Source organism: Amblyomma americanum, chromosome 9 (assembly GCF_052857255.1).
Source record: "Amblyomma americanum isolate KBUSLIRL-KWMA chromosome 9, ASM5285725v1, whole genome shotgun sequence".
NCBI classification, from domain to species: domain Eukaryota; kingdom Metazoa; phylum Arthropoda; class Arachnida; order Ixodida; family Ixodidae; genus Amblyomma; species Amblyomma americanum.
The window spans coordinates 130,831,598-130,843,944 of record NC_135505.1 but is presented as its reverse complement, the minus strand read 5'-3'; the positions used below and the strand labels follow the sequence as shown (position 1 = coordinate 130,843,944).

At 48.6% G+C, this 12,347-nt stretch overlaps 1 protein-coding gene across 1 annotated transcript; it reads right to left on the bottom strand.

The window, feature by feature from the left end:
* Positions 1 to 531: 531 nt before the first annotated feature.
* LOC144104372 (cytochrome P450 3A4-like) lies at positions 532 to 12,132 on the bottom strand. Its single transcript, XM_077637330.1, has 7 exons — positions 12,013 to 12,132; positions 7,626 to 7,818; positions 6,936 to 7,125; positions 4,840 to 5,048; positions 3,105 to 3,397; positions 1,977 to 2,277; positions 532 to 1,429 (listed from the first exon to the last, which is right to left on the bottom strand). Exons 2-7 carry the CDS (start codon positions 7,794 to 7,796, stop codon positions 1,016 to 1,018), a joined length of 1,578 nt encoding a protein of 525 aa, XP_077493456.1. The 5' UTR covers positions 7,797 to 7,818; positions 12,013 to 12,132; the 3' UTR covers positions 532 to 1,015.
* Between the last annotated feature and the right edge of the window lie 215 nt (positions 12,133 to 12,347).

The window sequence follows — 12,347 nt, the reverse complement described above, 5'->3', positions numbered from 1 at the left end:
CCTTCAGCTGCTGAGCCAGAGTACCCCCGTTCATATCCGGCCGTGGCCGCTGAGTTTCGACGAAGGTAAAAGAAAAAAAGAACACCTGTGTGTGTTGCAGTGTGATGGTACCTTGAGGAAGTGAGGAGCTGGAAATTATTGGGCAGCTTTCAATCGCAGCGCACTCTTACTCTTTGACACCCTCCGTATATTGACCTGTGTCCTTCAGCTATATGCTGAGACGGAGGACCGAGTTCAAAGCCGGCCGCGGCCGTCGCGTTTAGACGGAGGTAAAAAGAATTTTTTTACCTCCGTCTTTTTTTGCCAATTTTCTTCCAAACGTCGTGCGTAACACTAGCGCACCCGTCGTGGCATATGAGATAAACTCCGCGCACCTGGAAAGACGGTAGCTCGGGAGCGCTCTGTGCCAGAGACTCGTAAACAGAAAAGGCCTCTGCAATCATCCCGTGACGTGACGCACCTTGCCCGGTTGCAGATACCACGGCATGGAGCCGTTTCTTCTTGAGCTCTGTATTAGAAATTTATGCTGTGGTATCGTCAACATGACAAGATGCATGATGTCAAAGAGGAATTGCCGAGGCTTTTCTTTCTTACAGGCATGGCTTGGCACGGATTGATTCTCCAGTTAGGATAACGTCATCAAGAGTAATGCCACCCATTCCCAGAAACCAATTTCCGGCCTACCTCCAATCTATTTTTGTCTGAGGATATCCCACACCTCCCCAACCCTCGTGCTTATTATAGTACTCGAATAAAAAAGCACATGTCCTTACGGTTATGCTTGTTTCAACAGGCATAAATTGTCTAGTACAAAAAAATGCCGTTTCAATAGGTCCCACATATTTACACACTGACTTAAGATTTCACGGCCACGCATAGTGAAAGTCGCATTTCACACTCCTGGCGAGTGCTAGCTGAAATCGCAGGCACAACGCTGAGCCAAGAGGAAGGCTGGTTGTTCTTGGCTGATTGTTCTACACCACAAACAACTAGAACAATATATATCGCAATAGCCTTATGTGGTGGCTGTCTTCCTGCCCATAGTAGCAGCGGGCGTCACTGAATCCTTGCTATATTTAGCTCGACGACGCTCTAGCTTGACGAGCAATCCTCGCTCCGGGCTGATGATGACGCTGGGCACGGTCAGCTTCAGTGGCTCCTTGGTGCCTTCACAGCGCAGCAAGCGGTACTCCCTCAGGATCTTGCAGGCGGCCATCTTGATTTCGAGCAGCGCGAACCGCCTTCCGATGCATTCCCGGGGACCCAGGCCGAATGGCAGGAAGGCAGCCGGCTGCTGCGGCAGACTTCCGCTTCCACCTGGATCGAAGCGTTCCGGGCGAAACTTGAACGGCTCCTCCCACAGGGCAGGGTCGTGATGTAGGTGCCATGTGGGGATTATGATGTTCACTCCCGCAGGGAACAGCTGGCCCTGCGAACGGAAACGCAGAGGAGGTTAGTGCCGCAGCCGTCAGTTCTAAGTCACAAAGAACATGCTTTTACTGCCTCTATGCGTTGCTTCAAAAATATATACTTATTCCGTACTGTGCTAGAGGATTTTGCATGTACAGGGCCCTCCTCGATGTTACCGCAATTCTTCCTTTCTTCTTTCACTCCCTCCTTTATCCCTTCCCTTACGGCGCGGTTCAGGTGTCCGCAGATATATGAGACAGATACTGCGCCATTTCCGTTTCCCTCAAAACCAATTATATTATTATAAGCTCAAGAGAGCTTCCCCTCTATGAGGAACGCACGCTTAGCAGACGTCGTGTTACAATACCAGACGATGGAAGAGCGCCACAGATGTGAACAATGTGTAAGGCATGCGCACCCGTGTCTGCGGTAACGTGGACTACCCCTGCACGCCACATTTGTTACGTACACCAAAATCCTCCTGTATGCCTTGCGTGCGCGCCAACATCAATTCAGACGCTCGCGTGAAATGCCGAACCCATCCCGTAACGGAGTTTAGGGCAGACCATGACGGTGGTGTCCTTCTGGCAGCGCCTCTTGACGAACATCACCACAGGCGGGTAGATGCGCAGCGCCTCGTGGACGACCATGTCGAGCCGCTTGAGCGACTGCACGCCCTCATAGCTGAGCTCGTCGTCACCGAAGGTGGCTTCCATCTCGGCGCACAACTGTTCCTGGTCCTCGGGGTGCAAAGCCAGCAGGTGGGCCAGGAACCCCAGCGAAGTGGCCGTCGTCTCGTAGCCTCCCACCAAGAAGATGAACGCGTTGGACACCACGTGCCGGTCCTCGATGAGCGGCTCGTCTCGCCTGCACGGCCACTTTTTCGTCACTCAAAGAGCATATCTCCATCGTCCCGTCCCGTCTCGGTGCGCGTTGCTCGTTAATCAGTCTTTGACAGACGCTAGCTCATAAGACATCGTTCAAGTGACGCGCCGTGCACTACCAGCTGTTTTAGTTCTCGATACATGAACGCCTATCTGTTGGCATCCGGCTCTTGCTGAACGAAACGAAAATCACGTGATATAAAATAGAAAACAGAAAAGGAAAACGAATCAAAAAGATAAGAGCAATTTAGGACCTTTTCCTTGCAGGTTTTTTGGATCCTGCAGTTGTTTTTTTGTTGCTCGTATATGCTTTCTTTCCTAGCCTGCATTTTTATTTCTTTTATATTGTTTTCCTGCGAAAACAGTACCAATATCACAACGCGAACATGCAGGTCTCTTTATGTAGTTTCAAGGAATGAAGCCACTACCGTCCGGCAGCACCAACCACCAGCCACCTTCCCTCTGCAACCCCTCGATCAACCCACTGACCACCTGGATGGACCACCTATCACTCACCCACACTCACCTTCACTTTAGAAAAAAATCCTTTCGTATATGTGAAAACTTGGCTTAGATTAAACGCTGCCCAGCCTAAAAACCACAAGTGGTGGTAGGCGGAGTCATTTATACAGCCAAAAATCCTGGGCAATATCCGAGTGCGGCTGCACCTTCTACAGACCATCCAAGCAAGGCGTTTTTCCTGCAATGCATGCCTCCTCTGCCTTCCTGCGACCGCCTATAGGAATCCCAACAGTTCAGTTATCTGCGTCTCTAGCTGTTGAACGCTAGCCAACCAACATCCGTCCTCACCTGACAGACTCGGCATGCGCTTCCTCAGCACCAGCCTGCGCCTCCAGCATCAGCTGTAGCATGTCGGTGGCCGTCGACTTCCGATTCTGGCGCCGCAGGGAGATGACTTGGCGTAGGTTGTCGGTCATCTGATGCGTGACCTTGCAGTATTCGCTTAGCCGGTACAGCACCCTGACGACGATCCGCAGCACCGGGAACCGAATGACGTTGCGAACCACAGTGCTCTTTGTCTCCTCGAAGAACTTACGCGCCCCCAAGAGCAGTGGGTCGTTGGGATTCTTTTGGCAGTCCACCTGCATATTGTGTGAGCCATGTGAGCGGTGGAACGATGGTTCTTACGATGGATTTGTGGGTAACTTTTATGAGCTTGCTCGTGGGTTTGAGCAGGGCACACTGAATTTTACCGGAGGGTTACCCATGTCGAGCATTCTTGGGCCAAACAAAATTTTGAAAATTGGAAAATTGTAAGACGCTGTTCTAAAAATATCGAAGATAACGGTTCACTTTTTTTGTATGTAGTAAAATCTTTCTTTCAAAGTGATTCCATTGATCGCATCGAACATATAAGACTGCCATATAAAACCAATGGGAACGCTTTTGACGAAAGCAAAAACGTTCATAGAAAAAAAATACAAGACTCCCGTCAGGTGATCTGCGGATATAATGATTGTTTTAGCGCAGCCTTACATTATATGAGAAAATGGCCTTCATAAACGGTTTCCCACCCGAAAATTACTGTGTCCAGAACTGCTTGCTCTCAGACCCCTTGAAATGAAACTCGCGTATTGTTTCCAGCTCCACGATTCTCGATGCCTCGGGCCTACACTTCCGTGCTCCTGGCACCAAGGGCTGCCATTTTTTCGCTTTATTCTGGTTTGACAGCTTTGCAGTTTCATCAAGAAGAGTGAGACGAGACGTTACATTACAAAACGTCTCGCCCCATGAAGGCGATTGGAAGCTTTTTTACCGGGCAAAGGTCGGAAACACAGGATCAATCCTCAAGAACGCATGGTTGACCAGGCCAGAACAGGAAGCTGTAGCCGCTGCTATTGAGAGTGGCTCGGCAAGTGCGCTAGACAGATAGATGAAGTAAACTGAACTAATCCCACCCCTCACCTGTTTCTCATGTAAAAAAAAGGACAGCGCATTAGAAGCAGCTGGAAAATGAAAGCTGTAACTGGCATCTCGCATCGCGCTATTTGTTTCTCTTCTTAGAGCATTTTATCTTGACCCTAACAGAACACTGTAGTTTTGATCGCTGACGTTAACAAGATTTATAGTCATTTTCCTGAACGAAACCTGCTTTCATTAATTTTTATTGCGGATACCCGAAGAGCGAAATAGCCTTCCTGCTACTCTATTGCTCGTCGATAATCACCTTTTATTTAATAACGCATATATGCTAACGCTAATGCATATGCTAATACAATGCATATGCTAATGAAGTAATATTTTTTTGCAAAACCACACTCAATGCTTTATGATACGTGGCGTATCTCTTGAATAATCATTCCCACCTTTAATGTCTTGAGACGATCAGGTTATTTTTCAATGAATAGAAATCCTGATCAGCATCTTCAACACTCCCCAAAGTTCAGATGAAACAGCAATTCCTGGCGCTCGGGCCGCCATAATAATACAACCGCCCATGGTCTTGCCTCCAGGAGCCAAACTCGTCAACTTCATCGCCACCTCAAGCCTGCGAATATAAGGGTAGATATAGTGAACGACGAACCTGCCAGGCGAATGCGCACTTAGTGATGACGTCAAGGGAGAAGCCCTGGGCCACCTTGAGCATGTCTGCAGGCTCGCGGGATTGGCATATCTCCTCCAGGACCTCCATCATGCTGTTCACGCAGCTACGCACGATGGGTGCCATCTGCTTCATCTTGACAGAGCTGAACGTCGGGTTCAGCACGGAGCGAACCCGCTTCCACTCGGAGCCTGCAGAAATACCAGCCACTGGTCGGAACCCTTACGAAATTTTTAGACAGCCTATAGACGGCCCTGAAACGTTTGTTTATAAAGTCTAAAGCCGTTCTATAGAAAAACGCTTAGGCTATTCTACAGACAATACAAATCTTAGACTATAAACAATCTTTAAATTAATGGCCATACACTTTTTGTATACTTTTGTCCATAGAAACCCTGTAGCCTACGAATAATGAAAACGACATATCTATATGGAGGCAATATAGTCTATAAAAGTCTATATAAAGTCTATAGTGCATTTATACAAGGGGATACGCCCGTGCCAAGCTGGCAGTGGTCTCCTTAGTCTCAAACTTCCTGCAATGCTCCGAGCTTTAGGTATAGCATGTATGGCTCGAGGGAAAGGAGCGATACGTGAGCTGTACAAAAACGTCAGATACAGGAAGTAAGAAAAAAAGTCGTGGGTAAAAAGAAGCGCTTGTGTCTAAAGGCGAGAGGCCATATTCTTAAGCGGTCCATATTCCATTGTCCATTTCACGTCCATTCGGCCGGCTGTCAGTAGCCACTCAGAGGTACCCGTGGATTTCAATCGTCTGGGGCAAGTGACCCGCTCAACGGGTGGTTGGTGACCGGACCTAGCCAATGGCTGAAATTCAATGCAATATGCAGCCACTGGCGAGGTGCGTCGCAGCGCTTTGTAAACAGCAGGTCACTGGCCTTGACCACTGGCTGCCATTGGCTGCGATATCCAATGGTGAGAGTCGGTCGCCCACCAACCAATAGCTTGAAAGCCACGGGTATATCTGAGTGACCACAGACACAGGATGGAACGGACGCGAAATAGAGAACGGATAATGGACAGCTTAGAGAATACGACCCCAAGCTGTTATACATGCTATTCTAGAGGAGTTCGTGGTCTCTTGCTCTATCTCAAGAAGATCGAGTGCCAAGAGAATTGATGCCAGTTTTTTGAACATGACTGCCACCGTGCGGTTAGCAACGAGACGATAACGGGATAGAAAGACAACATAATCTTGTCACACTGATGATGATGAAATATTTTAATTTTAACTAAAAATAAAATTGGTGGCCTGTCCCCCTTGGGTAGTCTGTAAATTTGGTGGCCTGTCACACTGATAAATTTGCACCAAATGCAGAATTGTTCTCCCTCTACTGTTGTTTGTTTCCTCCGTTCGATCACCAAACTCGTCGCAAAGGAGACCCATGTGATAAGGTTCCCTCCAACCTGGCGGAATAGCACGCAAGGGGAGAATCCGAAGTGGAGGTCTTAGATAGGTTTCGCGCTTTGTGCCAGGAAGCAAGTTTGGGACAGAGGCTGTCGCAATTGCTTATTTTGCCTCCTCCGCTTAGTTAAACGACCCCAGAATTGGTCAGAATGAGCCTCCGGTTTCTTAAACTTCTGTGGAGAGCGGGCGCATTGTGTGGCTCTATGGTCTTCTAGCGCGATGTATAGGCCTTGCATATCCGCATATACTGCCGCCTTTTTTTTTAAATATCATCCGCTCATAGTACAAAGGGACATTGATTGACCATCAATCAACCGGGCTCTTCTAGTAATCTCAGAAGTAGTCTATTTTTGACAGTGAGCTGTAGGAAAAACAACTCGTTTTGATCATTTAAGGTTAAGCTAGAGCGCTAATTGCTTGTATGTCTGCAAAATTATTGAGATCGACGATAATGATACAATACCTCGGAATCAGATAATAGAATCTGTCGACGACGATAGAGTTTCTTGCGTTTGAGCGGCAGAACAATTTCAAGTTCGATCGCTGATGAGTCCCAGGGAATCTCGACTCCACAATCACACGAAAGTGTCCAGTGAGAGGGGTACTATCAGGCATTTGCGACTACCGAGCGCAAATAATGACCCCAAGATACCTTTCAAACCCAGTAGGCTGCTGGCAAACGGCTCCACAGTGAGCACGAGTGGTGGTCGGTCGTGGAAGGTGGCAAACTCCTTGACCAAACACTGCTTGACCATCTCGGGGTCGGAGACCACCATGTACGGCTCCTCGCCGCTGTAGAAGCCGAATACCTTGCCGTACTCGTTGATCCATCGCTCCATCACCTGCGCCATCGTAATTAGAATGGCTATTTTGCATGATCTTTCACGGTATGCATATTGTCCTCCAACACACTAGCACATACACACGCATATAGGAGGAGTGATCAAAAAGTTATGCCCCACATTGTTTCCCTATCTTTGAGAAAAATATGACGCGCTGCAATATCACAAGCTACAGAAACGATGCACCCGGCGTATACATGGGCTTATTTTCACCTTCGTCAAAGAGACGGCGTGAAGCCATAGATTTGCCGGCCAAAATTCTTTAGGCGCATATCAACGCACTGTGCAGCCAGGTTGTTCACAGTATGCGGATGCCCTCCAATACGGCGTCCCGTGTTACGCCCGTGCTGCTTTGAGACGTTAAACTCCGGATACCCTTCACCTTCATCGGTCACAATGATTGCCCATGCACATAGGTGCATCTGTATATGAGAAACAAGTTGTGTTGGCTTTCTTTGACTTTGTAGCACGGCACAATGACCAGCGCGACAAGCTCTCACCTGCAAGGGATCCTTCTTGAGCTGCATGAAGTTGCCCCAGAGGAGTTCCGGCTCGGGTCCCGGTATGCCATAGCACCGGAACAGGCCCAGATTCCTCTTCCGCCGTAGCAACCAGGCCAGGGACACGGACGCCGCCACCATGATTAGCGAGAATAGCACCTCAGCCCACATTTCCTCTGACTGGTCCCGTACCCTGCGCACACAACGAGTCACGATGGGGGACATCACTGACGGTCTGGGTGGCTGCCGGGTGTCCTGGTCTTCGTACACGAGGATAAGCGTGTCTCAACCACATCCCTGCTTAAATAACGTCATTCCTTCGTGCAGGAGTTCACAGACCGGTCTAGACCACTCAAACGACCCACCCGGAAGCTCAGTAGCATCAGTTACAAGTGGCCTAAGGCTCGAAACAAGATTTTATCGTCCGTATGCATTTCCATGGATCGTGATTAACGTCTCATATCTTTAAAAACAATATCGAACCCGCCATTCAGCGGCTATGGTAATAAATGCACAGCAGATACCCTTAAAAATTTTTTTTTCTCAGTCTATAGACTGTCCATAGACTTCTGTCTATAAAGTCAGTAGACTCTCTATAGACAAACCTTAGAGGACAGTCTATAGGCAATACAAATACTATAGAGAGCCTATAGACAATCTATAGATGTATGGCCATATTCTTTTAGTAGACATTTGTCTATAGAGAGTCTATAGACTATGACTAGACAAAAAGTGATATCTATAGGAAGCCAATAAAGCCTATAAGAAGTCTATAGACTGTCTATAGACGATTTTTGTAAGGGTAGCGCCGTTCGCGCGCTCAATTCAAGTGTGCGAACGACTGAATAGGCGTGCTAAAAGATGCTATGGCTGAGTGCTTTTTTCCAAACTAAGGAAAGGATTTCACTACTCATCGCACAAGTCATCGGAATGCATGGCGAATGCATCCGCACATTCACAACACAGCAGCCCTTCCGTTACTTTGTTCCCCTTGTCGTGCATTCCTGCATGCGCCTAGCTGCTCATTGCTGTGGTGTTAGCTCATCCCTGGTTCGCTTTCCGCATGATGGCCAGATAAAAAAAGAAGGGACGGAAAACGTGCTGAATGTACCATCTGGGCCGGTGCTAGGACGCAGCTTCCCGGTATTTGCGGAGAAACCAGTGGAAGAAAGGCTGATAATGTCGCTGGTGAAAGTTAGGCATCTCTGCTTTTTGTTTTGTCCCTTTATACGTGTATACATGGCCCTGGTGTTTTTTTTTCAGGCAACAGAGTCCACCTGCCACTGCTTTTTTTGAACCACAGGAGTGACACTACTTGCTTGCGAAATTGCCAGCGTGTGAAGCAATATTGCTGACTCCGTTTAAGTAGTCGGCGCGGTGGCTGAGTGGTTACTGTGCTCCGCTGCTAACCTGAAAGACGCGGGCTCGATCCCGGCCTTGGCGGTCGCAGTTCGATGGAGACGAAAGAGTAGGGACTCGTGTACTGTGCGATGCCTGGCACGCTGGCGATACCTAGGTGGTCGAAATTATTCGGAGCCCTCCACTAACTACTGCGTTCCATATAGCCTGAGTCGCTTTCGGCCGCCAAGACAAACACCGCTTCAGGTGCAATGGTTAGATGTTTCTCCAGCAAACCTTACGTGAGCGCCATTTATTTCCCGCAAATAATCAACCGCACTACATGTGACGTGGGAGCGGCAAAGTCGGTATCAATGCCTTCGTCTGCAGGTTACTGTGCCAAGGAAGACGTAAGAACGCAGTCGCGGTTTAAGTAACACTACAGGCGGAAAACGCTTTTGTAGCGATAGCTACATTACGGTAGCATTTCGAGCCTTCAGCGCGGCGGCGCCGCCACCCTGCGGCTGCGCCGCCACGCTGTCACGTGGTGCGGAGCAGCCGCCGGCAGCGCGGCGCCGTGGCTGAACACGTAGTTGGTCACGTGACCAAGTTCCACTCGGGCAGCTGTAGCTATCGCGTCACTCCAGGTTTAACCAGAGCTAAACCACCGCCATTTTTTTAGCATATGTATGGTGCGCAGAATGTGGACGCTCCGCAAGTTCCAGATGGCGCGGTGAACAATTGATCTGGGAGCATTCGCTTTCAAACCGGCATTCCCGGCGCACACGTGAAGCAGATGAGTGCGCGAGCTGTAGGTCCGGTATGATGTGTAAATTGGCGTCCACGTTTTTGGTAATAGCTGGCGGGGCGTTCGGTTCGCTTAGCTTCTCTGCGATGTAAAATAGAGGAAGCTACGAAAATGCTAAAGCGTAAATGATATGTGGGTTCACACAGTTGACTCCAGGTGTGATGACAGCGCTCCGGAGCAGAAACGGTGCATGTATCTGTTGTGTTTTTGTTTTCCGTGTTTTGTCGCGAGCCAACATATATGGAATAAGTGGCGAGTGCACGACGACTAGCTATGAACAAAGAAGCCGTTAAAACGACGGCACATGTGCGCGCGAAGGGGAGCTCAGAGAGTGGGAAACCATCTGCCGGATGTGTTACTCACGCGTTGCATATAGGGCGCTATAGGCTTCGAGAAGGATTTGAATGTCGACGTGTAAGTTATTAAGTAAGTAAAAAGTTGTGCGTTTAGTTCGGAAGTGGACTGTACAGCAGTATACTTTTTGTGGTAAACATCTCACCGCAATGTTTTGGGTGGAATGCCCGCGAAATGCGAAATGCCCGCGAAAGGTACCAAAATACCAGCTCGCCGAGAATAGTTCTCCGGAACGGTTTGTGCCATTCATCGAACATCCCGGACGAAGAGGAGAGGAAATGGTTTGCCATATTTTCTTCTCGCATACAGAAACGTAGCTCAAAAGAATGGAAATTTGGGCCAGTTGGGCTCCAATTGCGGAACGTTTAATCGGACATGCGCAGTCCTGGTTTAAAGGAGTATCACTGTTTTCCTCCGCTGTCGAGCTCAGCGCTGCCGTCTGCTTCCCACGTGATTCGTTGCTTCCTCTTCAAATGTTTCCGACGAAGAAAGTTGGTTTGAATTTTCTCGCGCTGTAACAGATAATTCAAGCTCGAGTGGATGAAGACGTCCGGCAACGACACAAGCTCGAGATAAAGAGTCTGAAATGTGGTTACTGTATGCCAGTCCATGCAGAATGCCACCCCATCATCATCAACAGCCTCTCATATCTCTCCAATTAACACTGTCCTGTACCAGCTGCGGCCACTCTTTCCCGCAAACTTCTGAATCTCATCCACCGATCTAACCTTCTGCCGCCCCCTGCAACGCTTGCCTTCTCTTGAATCTTGAAATTCATTCCGTTACTCTTAAGGACCATCGGATATCTTGCTTTCGCATTGTATGTCCTGCCCACGCCCACGTATTCCTCTTGATTTCGACTGGGATGTCAATAACCAGCCTTAGTTCCCGTACCCACTCTACACCATTCCTGTCCCTTGACGTTAAACTTATAATATTTCTTTCCATCACACGCTGCGCGATTCTAAATTTAAGTTGAATTTTTTTTGTCATCCTCCGTGGTATAACTCCATACGTGAGTACCGATAGGACACAGCTGTTATTCACTTTTCTCATATACACTTTTCTCATATTATAGGAAGTGTCCAACTTTTGTCACCACCCCTATTAGTAAAAAACAACTTTCTACACTGAAGCTTCGAATTACCGTGCTCTACTGCAAAAACAAACCGAAAGCTCGGATGTTGACAGCACTCTTGTAAGGATAGCGAACGGGAATGAGGTTCGTGTAATCGAGCTAAATCAGCTGGAGGACGCCTGAAAGCTGTCCTGTAGTATTATACTTGACGGCGCTGCGCAAAAGCCCGATAAATCTAGGAGGACCCAGATTTTGCACAATTTAAGCCCCTGAAATGCAATTTCATCTTTACATGTGCATTCTCTGCGAAACGGGATGGAGTTGGATGCATTCAGTCACCTTGCTAGTCACATATCGGGAGAAGCAACCATGCCTCTACAAATGGAGTAGCTGCTCATCATCATTTATTATGCTTTGGAAGGCCCCATGTGGGGCATTAAATATGAGGGGGGGAGGGGGAGGTAGCAGAAATATATAACACGTAAACAGACGGGCGAAATGGAAGCAAGAATCATTTAAAAGCACTCAAGCTGTGCACATTGGGCGGTAGCCTCAGCCCCTTCGCATTGGCCGCCGTTCTTGGTTGCTGTATTAGAATTTAGTTGCAATTTCATAAAAAAACCACTACTTGTAGCAACATGCAGCACGTTTATTGCAATGGCGCATGTTGACGCAGCATTCCCATCACTTCGCACCGTACTGTTTCATGCACGAAACAAATGGGCTCTTTCCGCGGGCCCTCAGGGCGCGACGATCAGGCGCCGTGTAAGCTGTTTTACGAGTACACCGCTAGCGACGATGATGCTCACCGGGGCGAGACAGCAGTCAGGTGTTAGATAGCTCCCCTTGCGATGCTATGTTTGCGGCGGAAGCTGTAATGACGACAGTCAGCGAAGCGGCGCCGTTTCCCTCCCAGAATCCAACTTTCCCTTGCTCTCTCTTCGCCCCATCAGAGCTAGGCTGTGGAAGCTCCTATAACCTCCTTCCCGTTGGCCACGCATGTTGCACCGACGTCATAGCAGTCCTCCTGCTCCAGACCAGATGCGAAAACCCACGCGTTATTCTAATCCGCTTATCGCCCCCTGTTCCGACCTGTACTGTGAAAGCCTATGCCTTGAACTTCGTCATGGCGACCGTGGTGATA

Bases quoted from the DNA above. Each gene is read 5' to 3' on its own strand.
- LOC144104372 (XM_077637330.1), bottom strand. From the start codon at position 7,796: ATGTGGGCTGAGGTGCTATTCTCGCTAATCATGGTGGCGGCGTCCGTG. The intron at 5,049-6,935 runs GTATCTTGGGGT...GTATTTCTGCAG, and splicing joins CAGCCTACTGGGTTTGAAAG to GCTCCGAGTGGAAGCGGGTT. The intron at 3,398-4,839 runs GTTCGTCGTTCA...CACAATATGCAG, and splicing joins AGTGCGCATTCGCCTGGCAG to GTGGACTGCCAAAAGAATCC.